This window comes from Cnephaeus nilssonii, assembly GCF_951640355.1.
Source record: "Cnephaeus nilssonii genome assembly, chromosome: 15".
In the NCBI taxonomy this organism is placed as follows: domain Eukaryota; kingdom Metazoa; phylum Chordata; class Mammalia; order Chiroptera; family Vespertilionidae; genus Cnephaeus; species Cnephaeus nilssonii.
In genome coordinates, this window is record NC_137086.1 from 19067759 (window position 1) to 19089431 (window position 21673).

A 21673-nucleotide genomic window follows, 5' to 3' on the forward strand; every position below is an offset into this window, starting at 1 on the left:
TCAGAAATCTCCAAAAATGAGACTATGATAAAGCTAATGAGTCCCTAATTTAATAAGAGTAACCCAATGGTGCACAGGATTAATGTTTAGTGGAAGACACAAGAAAAATGGTCAGTGAGGTGCAGTTACAACTTAGTTTCAGCTACCTCTGGTGTTCTTTTTCACCAAATACCACAGCCACCACCTTTAAAATTACATAGCTCCCAAAAACAGCTACATAAACTCTTCCTTGTTCACCCAGCACACCTGAAGAATGTAACTCTTGCAGAAGAACTTTTCTGAACAATGTCTCTCTCAACTGAATGGGAGTAAAAAGCCGAGACAGGCTGTAAACACAGATGACAAACAGCAAAACTGGTTAAAGCCCCATTGCTACCACTCTATAAGCATAAACTGGCAAAGCCTCAAACTGAAATTGCTTTTGTAACCTTTATTATAATTAGGATTCCACAATAAGGATCAAAATTCAAATTTATAACTATAAACACTATGACCAACTCAAAACCAAGGATTGTTGGCAATCAGTTGATGCTAATCATCCAGTTAAAAACCTGGAGTTGTGCTTAGCACAAATATATGCACTCTGCTCTCCTTTTATTGGGGTAAATTTTCTTAAATTTTGACACTTTTGCTTTCACTATAATCTCAAAAAAAGTAAATCACCATAATGTCAAAATTTTTTAAGTAAAAATATTGTCACTCTAGAAATAAAGCAAGGCACTTTAAAGTCTACAGAAGTGAGGGATAGAAGAATACAAATGATCTCCCACGTTCAAACTATCATGTCCAACAAAGCACAATTGTGAAGGACAAGGAACTATAACTGAAGGAAGCACAGACCTCTAGGTCAGTACAATTACCAGTAATCTTGTTAAATGTGACAAACTGACTAACGATGTGGGACCACTTGATAGAATGCATATCAGCAAATCCATAAAACTGAATCAGAGGCCATTTTCTTATAAAGGCACAATCTACAGTCTTCAAAATGCTTAAAAACTGGACAGGTGAGCTAGTAAAGGAGTAAGTTTTTAGCTGAAAATATTATTTGAGAAGTTTAGAAGATAACTGACTGGCTCTGAAATTCGGTGGAAAGTATTAAGTGCCATTACAAATGCACTGTTACCTGGAAGAGAAGAACTTGCTATTTGAGATCACTGTCAACAAAACAGAATTTCTCAGAAAGTGAATGCATTAGTAAAGCCAAGAAAGAAAGAGCAATGCAGAATTTCAAAGCAAACTTGATCTGTTAGAATTTCACTCAAAATAGTTCACCAACAAAGCACTTTCAAGTGGAAAAGCAAGAAATCATTGAAGAAAAATTCTTCCCTAGCATTCGTTATTCACAGTTTTAGAGCATCAACAAGAAAAATATTAACTAGATAGTAACTCTGGATATAATGCTAAGGTCTTTATTAAAATAACGTATAAGTATTATGTATATAATCATTACTAGATAATATGTTTATATTGGACATCTAGTTTATATTCCTAATAAATGTTCTTAAAAGATTGTCCAATATTCACGTATTTTCAAGTTCAAGTATGATACAGAATGAAACAGATTTCCTATATCAAATTCCCAATGAGAAATAACACACACAGGAACTAAAGATTTGTCTGACTTAGACTGTTTAACTGGGAACCAATTAAATAGTGTCTAAAGTCCGACATAAATAGAATCCAGGGAGTCTTCACTCTAGAAATGGGGACTACAAAAAGGCAGGAGTGCACCATGATTTAAGACTACTAGGTGGAAAACTGATGGGATAGATCAGCGATTTTCATCTTTTTTCATCTCATGGCACACATAAACTAATTACAAGATATGTGCAGCACACCAAAAATATATTTTTCCTGATCTGACCAAAAAAAGGGTATACTTTTGATTCATTCACACCAGATAGCTATTATTATTGGCTGTTGTCATCTTTTATTTGACAATCTAAGAGAAAAGAGGTCATAGTCAGGTATTACATGTTTTACAATTTCCTGCGGCACACCAGTTGTAAATCACTGCCTTATATACAATTATAGGCACCTAATTATTTAAAAAGTCACTTTGGAGCAAAAAGGGTAGGTAATTATTACTCTTTTTTTTTTTTGGTAAATCAATCAAAAGTGTGCCTATTTTTTTGTCAGATTGGCAAAAAATATTTTTTTGGTGTGCTGCAGAATTGCAGTAGTATATGTGTGCCATAAGATGAAAAGGTTGAAAATCACTGCTCTAGATCTAACTACAGGGAAGAAAATATAGGAGACACATTCACCACAACCAGAGATGTAGTCAGAAAACTCAAGAACATGGGAAATTCCATGAACAAACAAACCTGAACAAATAAATTGCAAAGCAAAGAGGGGAGAAGAGGGAAGAGGACCTACAGAAGAGAGACTTAAGAGGCTTATCAACCAAATGCAGTGTTTAAGCAAAGCAAACATAAAAAATTTGAAACAGGAAAATATGAACTCGGAATATTTGCTATTAAGAAATTATTTTTCTAGTGTGATATATACTATGTTTTTTAACATCTTTAATCTTTTAAAGACACAAAATATTCATACAATATGCTATTTGCTTCAAAATAATCTAGTGGGAGGATGGCTATGAGAGACTAGATAAAATAAAGTGGCCATTATACTGACAATAGTTGAATCTGGGAGATGTGTCTACAGTTTCCTTATGTTATTCATTTCTGTACGTATTTGAAGATTTCTATTAAAAGAATGGTGTTTTTGTTAAGTAGGGAGTCTAATAAAGACTTTATTAGGACATGAAGCAGACCTAAATATTTTTGAAAGATAGAGATACAAGCCAATGCTATTAGAAGCGAAAGAAAGTCTCTAAAATACTTTCTCAGCCTATCTTCTACTTCCACTGCATTGCATTTTGGTGATGGGGGCAGAGGAGGCAGGAGGGTGCATGGAGAATAAAAATTAAAAAAAAGTTTTTCAATATATATAAGACAAACTTGTCTATATATAAGACAAGATCAAGTGAAAGTATACCAATTCTACACAGACTCTTACAGAAAAAAATAAGAGAAGGGACCATTTTCCAATTCATTTTATAAAACCAGTATTATTATTATCCTAATACCAAAATCAGACAAAGATATTACAAGGAAGCAAAACTATAGATAAATATCCCTCATAAGACATAAAATCAGTCATCAAAATCCAGTATTCAGAATATATAAAGAACTTCTACAACTCAATAAGTACAATTCCATTTTTAAATGGATAAGAGATTTTAACAGACACTTCAAAGAAGATACATGAATGGCCAGTAAGTTCATGAAAATATATTCAAAGCCATTAAATGTTAAGAAAATGTCAATCGATAAAACATTGAGATACCACTACACCCTCACTAAAATAGCTAAATGTATAGTAAGATTGACAAGAGTTTATGTGAGTATTTGGCACTCACATATATTTCTGGTGAGGGTATAAAATGATACAACCACTTTGAAAAACTTTCTGGCAATACCCTATATACAGTTAAACAAAGACTCACCATACAACCAGCAATCACACTCCTATGTACTTAAAAGAGAAATTAAAGATATGACAACAAAAGGCTTGAACACAAATGTTCATAGCAGCTTTATTCATAACGTCCATAAACTGGAAATAACTCAAATGTTCATTTATTGGAAAATGAATAAATTGTGTGTTAAAGCCATACAATTGATTACTACTTGGCAATGAAATGAATTACTGAAATAAACAATGACACAAATAAATCTAAAAAGCATTATATATACTATATGAAAGAAGTCACGTGTAAAATATTGTAGTGTCTGATTCAATTTAGAAACAGCAAATCTACAAGTTAACAAAGCAGATTAGTGATTGCCAGGAACAGAAGGTAAAGGAAGAGAACTGACTATTACTATGGACTGAACATTTGTGTACCCTCCTCCCCAAATTCGTATGTTGAAGCCCTAATCTCCAATGTGATGGTACTTGGAGGTAGTACCTTTGGGGGATAACGAGGGTGAAACGCTAATGTATGAGATTAATAAGAGACTTGGGAGACATGATCTCTCTCTCCACCATATGGGGATACAGCAAGAAGATAGGCATCTCCAAAACCAGAAAGAGGGCTCTCACCAGAATCTGCTGGCACTTTGATTCTGAACTTCCCAGTCTCCATAAGTGAGCAGTAAATGTCCCTTAAAGTCACCCAGTCTATGGTAATTTGTTATAGCAGCCCAAGCTAAGCCAACTAAAACAGAATACAAGGAAACTTTTTGAGATGGAAATGCTCTACATCATGAGTGTGATGGTTACAAAACTATACAATTGAGAAAACTCCTCAAACTATACTCAAAAATCAATGGATTTTATATGTTACTTCAGTAAGGCATTTTGAAAAAATCAAATCCAACTTATTCCCCTTAGCACTTTCATTTATTAAATTAGAAGGATAGACCTAGCCGGTTTGGCTCAGTGGACAGTGTGTCAGCCAGTGGACCGAACAGTCCAGGGTTCAATTCTGGTCAGGGCACATACCTCAGTTGCAGGTTCCTCCCTGGCCCCGGCCCTGGTCAGGCTTGTGCAGGAGGCAACCAATCGATGTGTTTCTCTCACATCGATATTTCTGTCTGTCTTTCACTCTCTCTAAAAATCAATAGAAAAATATCCTCAGGTGATGATTAAAGAAAAGAAAAAAAGAATATCATTTTCTAGAAAAAACATTCTAATTAGTATTGCCCCCTTCAAGGATAACTGCCAACGAATATTACACTCCAATGTGATGAAAAACTGGGGCTATCCATCAATTCTGACACTGTGCAGATTCAATTTAAAATGTTTCTCTTGACCTGAATTCAGGACCTGTAAAACATAATTATGAGGGTCTCCAAGGTGACAAATTTACTCCTTTATGAATGAATTCCTGTGAATCCAGGACTTCATCATGCCAAAATATTGTGGTTAAAAAATAGAAAAGGAATTATGAAGTTATTAACACTTTTTTTCTTAAAGAACTCAATAGACAGCTTTTTATTATGGGAGGGACTTGTTTACTCCCACAGTGTTTTAAATCTAAGCATCAACAGAACATGCATATCCTCCCTAGAATACAAATGTCAAGACACATGAGGGCTTTCAAGTATAGCAGGTCCTCAAACAACATCATTTCATTTAACATTGTTTCATTGTAACACTGATGAGAGAAAAAAATAGCAATTCCAGGTCGAGGCCACTGTGTGGAGTTTGCATGTCCTCCCCATGTCTGCGTGGATTTTCTCCAGGTATTGTGGTTTCCTCCCACATCCCAAAGGTGTGCACATTATGTGAACTGGCTTGTCTACATTGTCCCAGTCTGAGTGAATGTGGGTGTGGATGTGAATGCACCCTGCAATGGAAGAGTGTCCTGTCCAGGGCTGGTTCACGCCTTGTGCCCTGAGCTATAGGGAAGGGTTCAGGTACCTGCTACCGTGAACTGAAATAAGTGCGTTGGAAAATAATAATCTTGTTTCTACTCTTTTTGAATGTATATATAGCTCATATTTATTTCAATGTATAATATTAGAAGTGTTTGGGGTCTTTCTTTATAAGTTTAGTGATGTTTTATGACCAGAAATGTGCTACAGGAATTTAACTCTTGTTTTTATCAATTAGCTTATGGTAAACTTGGTTATGCTATATGTAATTTCACTGAACTTATAATAACCCATCAAAATTAAGTAAGAACTTGCTGTACTTAAAATTAAGTCTAACATATCACTCACAGGGGTTTTGGACATTATGCAGCCAAACTCACCCATTTTAAAGATAAGGAAAACACATGCCTAGATCACTAAAGGGCCAGGTCTTATTAATTTAGTATTATTTCCTCTATAACAGTGCTTCACAAACTTTTAACATGCACATGAATGACCTGGGGATCCATGTTCTGATTCAGTAAATCCAGGGTGGAGCCTGAAACAGTACACTTCAAACTCCAACATGATACCAACACTGCTGGTCCTCAGGAAATAACAGAGTACCCAGGATCACAATATTTACAGGTGTTTAGTATGTAAACATCATTTTATTTCATTTCATGTAGTTTCAAGTGATGTTAAAGTTCCCACAGAAGAAAAAAGTTTAAGCTCAACTATAATCATCCATTCTTCCTGGAAGACCGCTAATGCTATGACACAACTAACCACTCCATCCTGGCTACTACTTTAAAAATGTGAATGTAAAAAATATTTTAATATGTTGACATGATATATAGCTAGAGTTGAAAACTACTAGTAAGGAATCATCATCAGTCACCTGGGTGAGCTTTTCTAGTAGTGCTCAACTTCCCTCCCTCTGCCCCAAATAGGTACTGCCTGGAGTAAGAATGACAAAGACACAAACATGGACTTCAATAAACTATGTTTTTGAAAGAGAGAAGAAGCTATTAGCCAATCAGTTACTACAAAAAAAAAAAAAGAAAGAAAGAAGGTTTTAACTATTTGCTCCTGTAAAATGTTATTAAAAAACTTATAAAGTTAAACTTCTCTCATATGAAACTGTAACTACAATGCAAATTGCCAAAATAAAAACTTTACAATGTCGGATATTAGTTATATGGGGGAGAAAGAAATTTTACACTACCCTTCTTTCTAGAGTCTTACAGCTGGTCTATTTAAACTGATTTGAGACCAAAAAAAAAAAAAAAATAACCAAATTTAATTATATATTGATATGGGAACCCCCACAAACTTGACAGGTTCAGAGACAGAAAAGTAAAATGAAGTATATATGGCAGCCTGAGCCAAGAAACTCTGCTAGCAGTTCTCAAACTGTGGGTCGCAACAGAACCGCTGCTGTAGAGCCTAAGACCATCGGAAAACACAGATATTTACATTACGATTCATAACTAGCAAAATTACAGTTATGAAGTAGCAACGAAAATAATTTTATGGTTGGGGGTCACCACAACATGAGGAACTATATTATAGGGTCGCGGCATTAGAAAGGTTGAGAACCACTGTTCTAGGTAGTTAAGGAGGGATAGGGTCTCAACTGCATTCAGCGTAAAATAATTCATAGCCCAAATTGGCACATCTTGGGGAGGCCTGTTCTGAACCCCTTCAGATAACGTCCCCCATTAGCTTTATCCCTTTGACCAACAAGACCATCCTAAATCACCAAGTTTTAAAAATGCTTTTAAAGAGTATATAATATAGTTCATCTCCTTTCATTACTATCAAATCAAGAGATAAACAAAAAGTTGTTTTCCTATAAATTTTACATATTATTTTGCACTTGAAATCTGTTTCCATAGTAACCAGCACTGATGCAACAGAATTTCTGCTGTTCCCATTTTAAGAATACTGAATCATAAAAATTCCTTCATGCATTTATCTAAATAGATGAAGAAAAATGTAAAATAGATTACAAACATATCAGCTAAAAGTATTTTCCCAGAGTTTATCATCAAATATTAAGTAGTTCTTAAAGAATACATTTGGATATCAGTGTACTTTGAGATAAAAAATATTTTTCAACTGAAATGAATTTTAAATTAGGTATTTTAAATGAGGCTGGAGTTTATAAAGCAATTTTGTTGGCTAGTTAAGAGATGCTAAAATGAGTAATGGCTCATGGAACTCTGAGCAACAACACAAATTCAGAAAAATTCTATTTAGGCTCTGCAACTTAAGAGTCCTCATTTAGGTTCTTCTCTATTTTCTTCTAAAGGAAGGTCTTGCAGAAAATCTCATCCAAGTCACCCCAAGACTCTTACATCTGCTCTTTCTTTGGGGAGCGGGGGTATACTTTTGTTCCCTGGTCCACATTTTTAAACACTTAGAGTACAGAGTAGTGAAACTTTTTAAATTTAATTTTTTATTAACTTTGTTCATATACTAGAAAAATTCTTACACATATGCACATGGAGAAAGAGACAAGGTCTCTTGTTTCCTGAAGCATTGTTTGTAACCGTAAAAATAAAAATTGGAACCTGAATATCCATGAATAAACCATGAAATAATTAAAATTATGAATAAGATCTAAATGTGTACACATGGATAAACCTCAAAACCAATGTAAAATGAGAAAAAGTCAAGCCACAAGTACAGTTTAAGCCACTTACTAAAAAAAAATTTTAACATGCCACAATACTATGTATTATTTAGAGAAAATATATAGACATTTTACACAACTATTTTAAAACCAGAAAACATATATATCACTTCAAGAGAGGCATATATCTGTGGGGGAAAGGAAGGAGAGAGATGTTGGGAGAACCCTTCAACTATACAGTAACACTTTTTCTTTTTAAAAAAAGGATTTTAAACAAACATGGCAAATATTAATAGATCTATGCAATGGGCATTTGGGCATCTATTACAGTTTCCTGTCATTTTTATAAGTTTGAAATATGTTACAATTGTTTTAATGAAGTATTTTAAACTGCTTCAGAATTTACTTTCACTAAGACTCTTATGACTCTGACTTATGCCAGGCACTGTGACAGGAATCCTCTCAACAACCCTGTGTTTTAACAATTATTCCCATTTCAGAGAGGGGGAAATGCGGATATTCAAACAACTTTAAATTTTCTTTTTCTTGAAGATTCCACAGCTAAAAGTAGTATATGCATCAAGATTTCTTCCTAAGTTTTTACATTAAGCCCAAGCTGTTTCCTCTATACCAAACTGCCTTTAAATGTGATAGGACCAACCACTGTTCTCAGGTGGTATAGCCATAGAAAGAAGACTAACTCAGACCTACTTTTGAATTATGCTTTTCACTTAAATCCCTGATATCAGCTCATCCATTCTTTTTTTTTTAAATCCTCACCAGGATTTTTTTTTTTCTATTGATTTTTTAGAGAGAGTGGAAGGGAGGGAGAAAGAGGGAAAGAAAAACATAGATCTGAGACACATCAATTGACTGGTTGCCTAACAAACACACCCTGACCCAGGGCGGGGAAGAACCCAGTAACATGCCCTTGTTTGGGAAACAAACACGAGTCCCTTCAATCCACAGGCCAACACTCTAACCACTGAGACAAGCCAGCCAGGGCATCATCCATTCTTGTCAGTAAAAACAAAATATATTTTTTTTTTTTCCTGGTTTAAAGGGTTTTATTTTGTTTGGGCAAAGTGCATTGGTAAACATCTAGTATTTCAGATGTCTAGATCCTTAAAGTTCTGAATCATACTGGATTTTGGGACAAAACTAGAATAACTAATATAATCAAAACTACAAATACACATAACTCTACCCTACAGATCAACAGGGAAATATTTTGCTACAGAACGGTCAATTCATCTGTAATTTAATTATACATGGGTCTACAACTGAGTTACACTGTCAGCATCTAATTAGGTACAGCCACACAATAAAACTGTGAGTCCCATGTACACTAAACTTAAGAACCACCAGGGTGGCTCGTTTAGGATACAAATTCTTGGACTTCTCATCCAGTGTTGCGACAGCTGATTAGATATGGGGTCTAGTAATCTACCTTTATAACCAACACCGCACTGAAAACCACCAAGGTAATTTTGATTCAGGGGACAAAAGAATACAAGTGGGGGGGTATATAAGTCTTGATTCTCTCAATAAATATTCACTGAACACCCACTAATATGCAAATCGACCAAACGGCGGAACGACCCATGGTCAGTGCACTCCCCCTGCTCAGCCAGAAGCCCGGCTCATGGCTGGCGAGCACAGTGGCGGTGGCAGTGGCGGCAGCCTCTCCCGCCTCCACAGCAGTGCTAAGGATGTCCAACTGCTGGCTTAGACCCCCTCCCCACGGGAAGCGGGCCTAAGCCAGCAGCTGGACATCCCCTGAGGGCTCCTGGACTGCAAGTGGGCGCAGGCCAGGCTGAGGGACCCTCCTGAGCGCATGAATTTCGTGCACTGGGCCTCTAGTAATAGCATAGTATCTCTACATAAAATCACTTTGTGGGGTAGCAATGAGTTTCCTTGTTTGTATAAAGGATACTGAGGCACAGATTAAGCAATTTGCAAGGACATAGCATTTTAAAGTAATCAAATAGGGATACACACCCAGGTCTTTATAATAGTCAAATCCATCATCTTCCAACTGTGCCAACCAAGCAAGTTTGTTGAATAAACTCAAAGCTGAATTCGTATGTGCTCAAAATTTCTAGAAAATTGAAAAAAGTTACCAAAAATACAATCTGTTGCCCAGGCCCATGAACCTGGAGGTCACAGTTCAATTCCCGGTCAGGGCACATGCCTAGGTTGCCAGCTTGATCCCCAGTAGGGGATGTGCAGGAGGCAGCCAATCAATGTTTCTTTCTCATCCATGTTTCTATCTCTCTATCCCTCTCCCTGCCTCTCTCTAAAATCAATAAAAATATATATTTTTTAAAAGAATCAACCAATGAGTGCATAAATAAGCGAACCACAAACCAATGTTTCTCTCTCAAATCATTAAAAATATTTTTTTTAAAATACAACTTTTTAACAAAAAGGAGAGGGGTATATATCTTACCTTTATAACAAATTTTGGCATACAGCTATTTTTCCCATTACTTTCTCCAAAAATTTCCTTGTCAAAACAATCATGTATATAGTCAGCACATCATTTATACAGTCACCCATTTGGGAAACAATTCTTTTTCATTCATAGCTTTAGTAAAGGGCAAGTTTTAAGTTGTAGACTTTTAAAATATAAGATGCATAAGCATTTGGGATCTTGCTCTCTAGCATATGTCATCAGTTTTGGCTCAAATAAACTCTAAATAAGTAAGTAAGTAAGTAAGTAAGTAAGTAAATAAATAAAGTTTATTTGCCCATCTTTGGTAAGACATGCATATATATTTATATGTAATATAAATAAATGTGCAACTCACTAGTTCATATTCACTGACACAATGACCTATACAATGTGTCATGAATAAGTGAGAAAGGTCCCCACCCTACTTACCACAAGCCAGTAATTAAAGAGCAAGGCACTCTACTTGATACTAGAGATGTACAATTTGCTAGTAATAACTCCCAAGGTTTGAACACAAACAAGCATAAAAGAACAGTATAAAGGAAATACTATACTGGACTATTTAAATTGGGGTTATTAATGAAGACATCCTCTGCATCCCTCTGCACCCTGAAAATCAGATTAAGGCTAAACTTAAAAGTTTAGGCTAAGAGTGCTGGCATTATTCTGAGGAGAGCCACGGAAAATTTTGAAGCAAAGTGATAAGATCAAAGCTGTGTTAGAAAGATAAGGTGAAAGTGATGAGTGAGGAAGAAGTGTAATGAGAGTCTAAAAACAGAGAAAACAGATATAAGGCAACTGGAAGAGACTGAGTATAAGGTGAGAGGCACAAAGTGAGGAGGTGACAGTAAAAAGAGAAAGTGATGCATGTAAGACCTAGCTAGTTCAACATCCTTCTTTGGACTAGGCAACAAATAACACTAAATTACTCCATATTTTTTATAAGAGACATTCTCTTTCTTATAAGCCTTTAAAAAGCAACAATGCATTAAATTTCTCTTTTCAAAAGTATTTCTGATACAGTGACTACAAAGTTTTGTAACACAGGGAACAGGAATCCAAAGTCAGAGTAGGTTTCCCTGACTCGGGCAAATAGTTTAAACATTCCCTTTTTGGCCCCCAAAAATTAACTCCATAGTAAGTCAAAAGATATTAAACCCACAAAAGAGCTATTGAAATTTGGGATAACCAGTTAGGAAAGGAGTCACTAAAATTAATAATAACAATGCACACAGGACCCAAGCTTAAATTTAGAATAGGGTTTTCATGACAAATCTCAAATTGGTATCTATCTGCCAAGACTCTGGAAATAAGACGCTTAAGTTCCATTTTGCCACAACTCTACCTCAGATGACTTGTTAAAGCAGCAGTTTAAAAAAAAGGGGGGTGGGGTGGGGGTAAAGTATACACTCAAATCCCAAACTTGGCTCAATACGGGCAAAATTTGTAAGCAGTAAAAAGAAGGGAAAAGTACCCAAAACAAACGTCCATCCAGTTAGATAAAATGTAACTAACTTGCCCTGGTCGGTTTGGCTCAGTGGATAGAGCGTTGGCCTGCGGACTCAAGGGTCCCAGGTTCGATTCTGATCAAGGGCATGTACCTTGGTTGCGGGTACATCCCCTGTAGGGGGTGTGCAGGAGGCAGCTGATTGATATTTCTCTCTCATCGATGTTTCTAACTCTCTACCCCTCTTCCTTCCTCTCTGTAAAAAATCAATAATATATTTAATGTAACTAACTTGAAAAAACAAAAGGGATAAGAAAGTCAAAAATTCTCAGCATACTCTCCTTTTATCATTTCTCTAGTATGGGAATTTTAAAGTACATACCAGGATTCCTTTAAACTAGATATTCCTAAAATATACATGCTCAAAAACAGGATGGAGGAACACATCTCCATAGTTTTGTTTTGTTTTAATATATTTTATTGATTTTTTTTACAGAGAGGAAGGGAGAGGGATAGAGAGTTAGAAACATCGATGAGAGAGAAACATCGATCAGCTGCCTCCTGCACACTCCCCACTGGGGATGTGCCCGCAACCAAGGTACATGCCCTTGACCGGAATCGAACCTGGGACCCCTCAGTCTGGAGGCCGACGCTCCATCCACTGAGCCAAACCGGTCAGGGCTCCATAGTTTTTAAGAAGTCACATTTGAGACTGTTCAGGCAGTTTTCCTAAGAATTATCCAGTTATTTAAGTCAATTCTTTGCTCTACCGGGGTACAGAAAAACAGCCCATACTCCTCTTTTATTAAACGCTAGAGGTCCGGTGCACAAAATTTGTGCACTCAGGGGGGTGGGGAGTCCTTCAGCCCTGCCTGCGCCCTCTCGAAGTGCGGAAGACCTCAGTAGGACATCCTTAGTGCTGCCGCAGAGGCCGCCACCTCCGCCAGCCACTGCGCTCGCCAGCTGTGAGCCCAGCTTCTGGCTGAGCTGCGCTCCCCATGAAAGTGCACTAACCACCAGGGGGCAGTTCCTGCATTGAGCATCTGCCCCCTGGTGGTCAGTGCACATCATAGCAACCGGTCCTTTCACCATTTGATCGATTTGCATATTATGCAGGAAGGATGCTCTAACACCATTTGTTCTTTCAACTGCCTTTCCCTAATTGTTTTTAAATACTTTTTTAAGCAATCCTTTTAGAAAAATTATTAGAAAGGAGAGGCTAGTGCTTAAACTTTTTGCAAAAGCTTCCTTACTATCTTTATTATCTTTCAAACTAGTATATCCTACACTCTGCTATCTAAGACCAACCCATTTTTCAAAGTCCACCCACCTCCATGAAGTCTTCCTCAACAACACTAGCACACAGTAAATTCTACTTCTGAAATTATAAACTTAATGTAAACTGTAATCACAAATATGCATACGTTCTATTTGATCTCCCATCTATGTGAAAGCTTAGAACTGGAGGCTGTTCTGCACTTTTCAACATTATAAGAAACTGCAAAGCCCTTTTATAAGGTAGGTGTCAACTTATAACATCAACGGGAAAAAAGCTAGCTCTTTGTCTAAATATGGTCTTCTATCGGCCTGTCCTTCTCCACCTCTTTACTCCCAAAAGAAAACTAATCCCAGTCCCATAAGGTTCTCCTTTTCCCTGAAAAGGGATAACTTTCTTTGTACACTCAATACATGCCAAGTGCTTTTAAGACATTATCTTTTCATCTTAAACTTTTAAAGTGGGGTGTGTGTGTGTGTGTGTGTGTGTGTGTGTGTGTGTGTGTTAGTTAAGGAAGCTGAAGCTTGGTTGTGGTGGTGATTTGAACCCAGCTCCTAAACTTTGGAGTCTCTACCACACTACTGGACACTGAAGCAGATGCCCACAGACTCAACACAATCCCTATTAAAATACCAACAGCATATTTCATAGATCTAGAACAAATATCCCCAAAATTTATATGGAACCAAAAGAGGCCCTGAATAGTCTCAGCAATCTTAACAACGAAGTTGGAGGGACCACAGTATCTGATATCAAACTATACTACAAACCCACTGTAATCAAAACAGCCTGGTGCTGGCACAAGAACAGGCATATAGACCAATGGAACAGAACAGAGACCTTAGAAATCGACCCACGCCAATATGGTCAACTGATACAGACAGTGTGGCGCACATCTGTAATACTGTAAATTATAAATAAAAAAATTTTTAATTAAAAAGCAAATATGAAAAGGAATTTCTTATATGCAAAAGGTCATTTATGAAAGAATAAGAGAAACACTGAGAGATGGTCAAAGAATACAAACATACAACTAATAATTTGCATTCAGTTACCCCATTAAATTTTCAACATCAATTGTAACCAAAGATATGTAAATAAAGCAGTAAAATCTCCATTTTTATCTGTGTTGCATTTTTAAATTACGCCCACTTGTAAACAAAAGTATCTGTAAATAAGCACAAACCTAACTCTAATGGGAGACAGAATGGATACACCTTTCTGAATGGATTTACTGATGTATGTCTTCAATCTTGAAAATATACATGCCATTTGACCCACAAATCTACTTTTATTACCTATCCTAAATGTCAAGATTTATCTACACAGATGTTTAGAAATAACCCCACATCCAAAAAGATTAGTTAAGTAGTACTACAATGCCACTTAAGAAATCAAGTTGTAGAGATTTTTTTAATCACATAGGGAAATACAATATGCAATGAAAAAGTAAACTACAAAATTACAGTAAGATCTCAATTTAGGAAAAATTACAAAAGGATATAAACTAAAAGATGTACACTAAAATGTCAGCAGTGGTTACCACTAGTTGATATGATTTTTACTTTCTTCCTTTTTATTTTGTGTTTTCCAAGTGTCTACAAAGATTATTGCTTTTTAAATTTAAAAAGAAAATTAAACTTTTACAACAAGGTGTGAATTATCATATCACTCCTTTAGGTAAAGAGCTGTGGTCACAAACCCTGTTCCATCAATCACAAGTTTAGCTGTAACTTAAAGGCAGTAAATTTCTATCTTAAGCCAGAGGGAGGGGAAGGAGAAGGTCTGGATAGAGGTGGGCAAAGGAGGGGAGATGGGAGAGGGTGAGACATCTGTAATAATGTCAACAATAAAAAATAAAATATTTTTTAAAATTCCATCTTAACATGCAGTTGTAAGACATTTGGCATCAGCTATAATTGTTGACCTTCCCTTGACCTTCTAGCCTAAATTTAGAATTTTTTGAAAACAATATCCAAGTGCCCTGTCATTTTCTTGCAATACGTAAAAAGCCTCTAAATTCTAAAGAAAAACTCCATGTAGCCAGTCCATATTGACAAACTTATTTTAAAATTAAAGTCTGATGAAAAGAAAACAGCAATTTCTGAAGATCTAATTAATAACTGTCTTTTTAAAAAATCTAAGAACAAGGTTTATTTCCAGCCAAAATTTCTCTCCTATTCAAAAAAATCACCCTCCATTCTAATACAAGTGAACTTAATCAAACTTTTAATATCTCATAAATCCATTCATTCAAATACAGAAAAAAACAGCTTGCTTAGTGTGCCAATTTCACACTAGAATTTAAGGAAGGCTTTAAAGCTTCAAAGTGCCTTCATAAGTTATTATCTATTTAATAATAAAAAAATGTTTAAAGACCAATCAGTTGATATTAACCTCTAGGAGGAGGAAAATGTTATTACGGAGTAATCCAAGCCTCCATTCTGAAGGTCACAGGAAGTTTATAGAACTCAAAAGCTCAAAAGTAAGTCATTGGTTAAAATAACTATGTTCTAATCACTACTCGTGACTCTACTATAAATTATTATATAAAGGGGAAAATTTTTTTATTGATTTGAGAAAGAGAGAGAAGGGAAGGGGGGAGAAAAACATCGATTTGTTTATTCCACTTATTGATGCATTCATCGGCTATTTCTTATATATGATAATAATTAGTGTGGTATTAAGTCAATCATTTTTTAGTCATTCTTGTGCACAAAAGACCATAGTTAGATTTTGCATGTTTACTGTTTAAAATGCACTCTACTTGAAAACTGTCATGACCTTAACTAAAAAATGAATTCATATTGAATCTTGTAATTGAAAAAAGCAATTTCAGAAGACTATTTTGCCATATTAAGTGATTCTCTAAAATGCAAGTTTATTAAAATGACAGAAGTATGGATGTTTACCTTTATCTTATAAAAAACTAAACAAAGGCCTTTCAAGTCACCTATTTTACAAATTAATTTTTCGTTCAAAGTCTCATCTTAGATAACCACAAATTATAGTAATAACTACCATCAATAGAATGTTTTCCATTGGGTTAAGCACTTTCATCATATTTAACACTCACAATACCCTCATCCTGAACACATTATCACCAATTTACACATAAAGTTAATAATTTACCTACTACCCTTGTCCAAACTAAACCTTTGTCCACATTACAGAAAAACAATTACAAGAGACTTTCTGATTTCAAATAAACACATATAAATAATAGCACAAGTATTCAAATTGGCATTTCCTTACATATCTATTACTGTGTCTTAAGCACAGACAACTTTACAATTTACAAAACTGTCATCTTATTTGTTTCCCATAGCAGCCCTGTTAGGGGATTATTATCACTACCATATTTCATAGGCTTCAAGGATCAGAGAGTTCAAGTGAAGTCACTCAGGTTTTGATTCCTCCTTCTTTTCCCATACACCATCTTTCTTCTTTATGGTTAAAGAAACATAACCCCCACAATCTGAGTATTATGCAATAAAAAGATGAATGTATTAGAGATCTAGATAAGCAACTTTCATCAGTTACATTCTTCACCAAGTTAACAGAGTTACTGGCGATTTTGAAGCCAACCATAGAAATACAAATTATATAAATACATTTTGTTAAGCTGGCATGTTAGCAAGGGAATCCCCTAGATTCTCCTTGTACTGGCCAGAAGTCAGTGAGAAGTACAAACTATCTCCCTGTGTAAAAACAGGATGTATACACTAGTCTTTCATGACGTAACAGTGTTTCAAATAGACATCTGCCCATAAAATCAACTACTTTATAGCCATTTGCTCCAGAGTGGGTATTGAGGGTGGCTACCTATATACACACATTTCTACTCAAGTTTAGCAAATATGTGTACTCAAACACAGAGTTGTGATTAGTAATAACTGGAAAAATCATTTTTAAAATACAATAGTTCTCTTGGCTCTGCACTTATGAAGACTTTGTGCTTCTCAATGTGCACAAGCAAAATTGTTCTATTTAATTACTTCTACTTCTTTCTACAATATCTACCGTTACCCTTTCTACTTTAAAATTTCCCACTCCTGCCCTGGCCAGTGTGGTTCCATTGGTTGGAGCATTGTCCTGTAAACCGAAAGGTCGTGGGTTCAATTCCCAGTCAGGGCACATACATAGGTTGAGGGTTTGATTCCCGGTTGTGGCAAATTCTGTCCGATTGATGTTTCTTTCTCTCTTTCTCTCTCTCTCTCTCTCTCTCTCTCTCTCTCTCTCTCTCTCTCTCCCTTCTTCCCTCCTCACTCCCTCCCTCCCTTCCTACCTCTCTAAAGTCAATAAACATATCCTCAGATTAGGATTAAAAAGAAAAATTTTATTATTTCCCACTTCACTTAGTGACTTGCCCCATCTTCACTTTTTTTTTCTTCTAATCCCCACCCAAGGATATGTTTTTATTGATATTGAGAAAGAAACATTGATGTGAGAAAGGAGAAACATCAATCAGTTTGAACCTGCAACCTAGGATGTGCCGTGACTGGAAAGTGAATCTGCAACCTTTTGGTGTAGCAGCTGACACTCCAACCAACTGAGCCACCCAGCCACCCATTACTTTTAACAACCCTATCTTCTCATTAGTATGATATCAGACTTCAAAGTTTTACCCATTCATCTCTAATTATGTGACAATTTTCAATGAAGAAAGGCCTCCTACTTTAAGTAAGAGTGCCTCTGAGTAGTTTCTGTGACAAGTCACAATCATTCCCTCTAATATGGAAACTTAATTCCCTCACAGAAAGATTTTCAAAGAAAATACAATCAAAGCCAGATGTTTAAAGTACTTTATAAAGTAACAGGTATCCTATTGCCATCATACTTTCAGGTTGGGTTTTTTTTCTGCTAGCCATTTTTAAAGCTATCAGAGAGAGCCCTCAACCGTCTTCTGTATTATGGGTGCTGAGAGTAAGGGATAGGAAGAAACTTACATGAGTAATGAATTCACTGGGGAATCAAGTTCAATTACTCTATATTCCCAACTATCTTCCTTAAGTTAAATAATGTCCAAGAAAGTAAACAACACACCTGAACTTTGAAATTCCAAAATGGCTACAGAGACTACAGTACTATTACACGTTTAAAAAGAAAAGGGGAAAAAAAGCTGTTTCTCAGCACCCACCCCAGAGAAAACCTCCTTTGGTAAAGCTGTAAATTACCATTACAAAAGTTTAACTTTTATTCCCATCCCTTACATTTCTGGCTCTTACATTTGAGAGCCTGCCTGCTAAATGGCTTTGCTTACAATTGTATGTCAAGCACGTCTTCCACGGGGGCACAAACAATTTTTTTGATGTATATTGCTACCAAGTGTTGCAATTTTTAAAACATGTTTTGCCCTGCCGGCCTGGCTCAGTGATTGAGTGTCTACCTATGAACCAGGAGGTCACGGTTCAATTCCCGGTCAGGGCACATGCCCAGTTTTCTGGCTTGATTCCCAGTGTGGGGCGTGCAGGAGGCAGCCAATCGATGATTCTCTCTCATCATTGATGTTTCTATCTCTCTCTCCCTCTCCCTTCCTCTCTGAAATCAATAAAAATGTTTTAAAATAATAAAAATAATAAAACCATGTCTTGAACTACAGGATCAAACTAGATGACAGTCTTCCAGGCAGCTGCTTACTATCAGACAGATGGAAAAATCACAATTTTGGAAAAATTCTAACAATTTCAATAAATTATTTTTACTTGTGAATATTCCAAAACTTTATCCTAAAGTTATAAAACAGTAGCAAATGAAAAAGGAATTCCAAAATAGGTGCACTCTACTTAAGGCCAGAATAATCTCATTTTAAACTCATTCCTTATAATAAATTACTCTAAGACAGCTCTTCCTTCCCCCAAAAAATAATTTCAAAGGATTTCAACACTTGACTAAACATCTACATATTCCTATCATCCTACAAAGTCATTAAAACATGAGTGTTAATGCTTTATAAAGATCCTACATTTCCTAAAAAAGGAAGTATTTCTCTTAAAAGAGACACGAAGCACCTAAGACGAAACTACTGGAGTTGCACCTGACTCACCCCAACTTAGCACTTCAACTTTACTCATCCAGAAAGCAGAGGGAGACAAAGAGTTTCTACCGTCAAAAACAGATGAGTCCCTCTTCATTCACAGCCTGTTTGCTCTTCCTTTAAACACAAATCTTAACAAGTTATTTGGTTTCTAATGTAGTAATAGGTGACTCAGAGCAAATTAGCAGGGAGAGGGACTGTTTTAGGCATTCATTTGCTAGGAATGACTATCAAGTGAAGGCTAACTCTAGAAGAAGGAGAGAAAAAAAGACTAACATCTGTGAGTAGCAGACTGAGCATTTAATAAATGGTGAGCCGTGTCTGTCCAGGTTTAAGGATCCCGTCTCTTCTCAGTGTGCCACAGCATAAAAACGATGTTCTTGGCCACAGCTGAGTCAAAAACTTATGCTCCTGATTAGACGGGTACATAGAAAGACAGATATATAGACAGACAGACACACACACACACACACACACACACACACACACACACATCCCTTAGGGTCCGAAAGAGCTAAATTAACCAATCCAACTGCATTCCAAGCCAATTACTTGAGAATTCCAACCAGAAGAGATCTAGGACAAAACATCCCCCCCCCCTTTTTTTTTCCTGCGTAAACAGTTCTGCCATGTGCTTTGGTTGGCAGGTAGTAATAAAACAAGCTTTATTTCCTGTTCTTTTCCCCTTACCAAATCTCTACAATCTGACCTCACCTCTGACACGTCCCAGGGCTACCGTGAATGAAGAAGTATTATTTCCCATAAACTTTTCTATTCAAGTGGGCCTTCATGGTCACTATTTCATCAAAATGTTTTCCATTTCATCTCACAAAATCTTAGATCAGATTTTGGAAAGAGAGAACTCTGAAAAATCGCAAGTTCCTAGTTGGTGTAGTTAACCAACTCTTAACCTATGCCATGGCCGTGCTGACCTAACTGGGAGCTTTTATGATTTATGTAAGCCTTTGCAAACTTCATGCCTTTAAGTACCATCAAAATTCCCGGACAGAATTCCATGTGTTCGATTCACACCACCGGGAAAGATCCAATGCTAAACTCCTAAAAACAGGGGTGCTATCGGCGAGACGGCCGCACCGCGCTCCGCGGCCAGCGCACACGCGTCTCCAGGGCGCAGGGGCGCTCCTCGTGCTCCCCGAGTGGGGACTCAATTCAGCAAAAACCCGGGAGCGAGGGGTCAGGGGACTTCGCACCAGACACGCTCAGTCGGAGGGTCTGAGCCACTGACTCGGACCCCAGTTTGACAACTCCGTCTGGACTCGCACCCTGGCCACGCGCAACCGCGCCAAGGGGGTCCAGGGGCCGAGGGGCCCGGGAACGCGAGCGCCGGGCACCGCCTGGCCCCGCGGGCGGCGCTTCCCTCCGGGAAGGTGCCCGGAGAGTTTCCCGACCCGGCGGCGATGTGTCCGCTCCCCGCGCGCGCTCCTCCTCCGCGGGGCCCATCACTGCCCGGTCACCCTGCCGCCCGAGGGACACAGCAGCGAGCGAGCGCCCGCGGGTGACAGGTCGCCCTGCCGCGCGTCCCGACCTCTCCGGGACCCAGCCCCGCCGCCGCCCCCCTCCCCGCGCCCGGGTCCTCAGCCCCGGCTCAAGGCCGCCCCCTCGGGTCGGGGCGGACGCAGCGGCAGCCACGCGGCGGGCGGGCAGGGGGCCGGGCCCGACCGGGCGCAGACGCGCGCCTCCCGAGCACCGACAGCTGCGGGAGCTGCGGCCGCCGGGCGCCCTTTCAGGCCCGCGCGCGCGGCGGGAGCGCGGGGCGCGGCGAGGGGTAGGCCCGACAGCCCGGCTGCCCGGCGCGGCGACGGGAGGAGAGCCGAGCGGCCGCGGCCACGACCCCGCCGCCGCCTGCAGCCGGAGCCCGCGCGCCCGAGCGGCCCGCGCCCGCTCCCCACCCGGACCCCGCGGCCTCCTCCCGCCGCCCGTACCTAGCGAGGTCGTGGACGAGACGTGGTTAACCTCGGTGCCGGCGTCGCTGGTCCGCCGCCGGCACCGCAGCCCCAGGGGCGGCTGCAGCCTCCGCGCCACCTCGTCCCCCTCCGCCATCTTGTACCGATTTAAAATTAACTCCCCACTGACGTCAAACGGCGCCGCCGCTTTATCAACCTCCCGGGAGCCGGCGGGCGCCGGCGGGTCCTAGCGCCGCCCTCAGCCTGGCCTCCTTATCCTTCCCACGCCCTCCCGCCACGCCCACCGGCGCCCTCGCTCCGCCCCGGCACCGCTGGCCCGGCGGGGGGTTTGCCTGGCCTTTCCCTCGTGGGAGGAATTGGGCGGCGCCCCCACCGCGCGGTCTCACACCCCCACAGCCCTGAGATCTGTGTACACACCCTTAGCCCTGGGCTGGAAGAAACCCAGGAGGAATCTCCTTAGGACCAGGTCCCTCCTCCCCAATTCCGTAAACCCATTCTCCTGACAGCTTTTCTCCAT

General features: G+C 38.7%; 1 protein-coding gene across 2 annotated transcripts in view; it reads right to left on the reverse strand.

Moving 5' to 3' along the window:
* Positions 1-21312, reverse strand: part of ATL2 (atlastin GTPase 2) — a 46330-nt gene extending 25018 nt beyond the window's left edge. For both annotated transcript variants that reach the window (XM_079792156.1, XM_079792157.1), the window contains exon 1: positions 21175-21312. In XM_079792156.1, coding sequence (XP_079648282.1) covers positions 21175-21292 — 118 coding nt within the window. In that variant the 5' untranslated portion in view covers positions 21293-21312. The remainder of the gene's footprint in view (positions 1-21174) is intronic.
* Between the last annotated feature and the right edge of the window lie 361 nt (positions 21313-21673).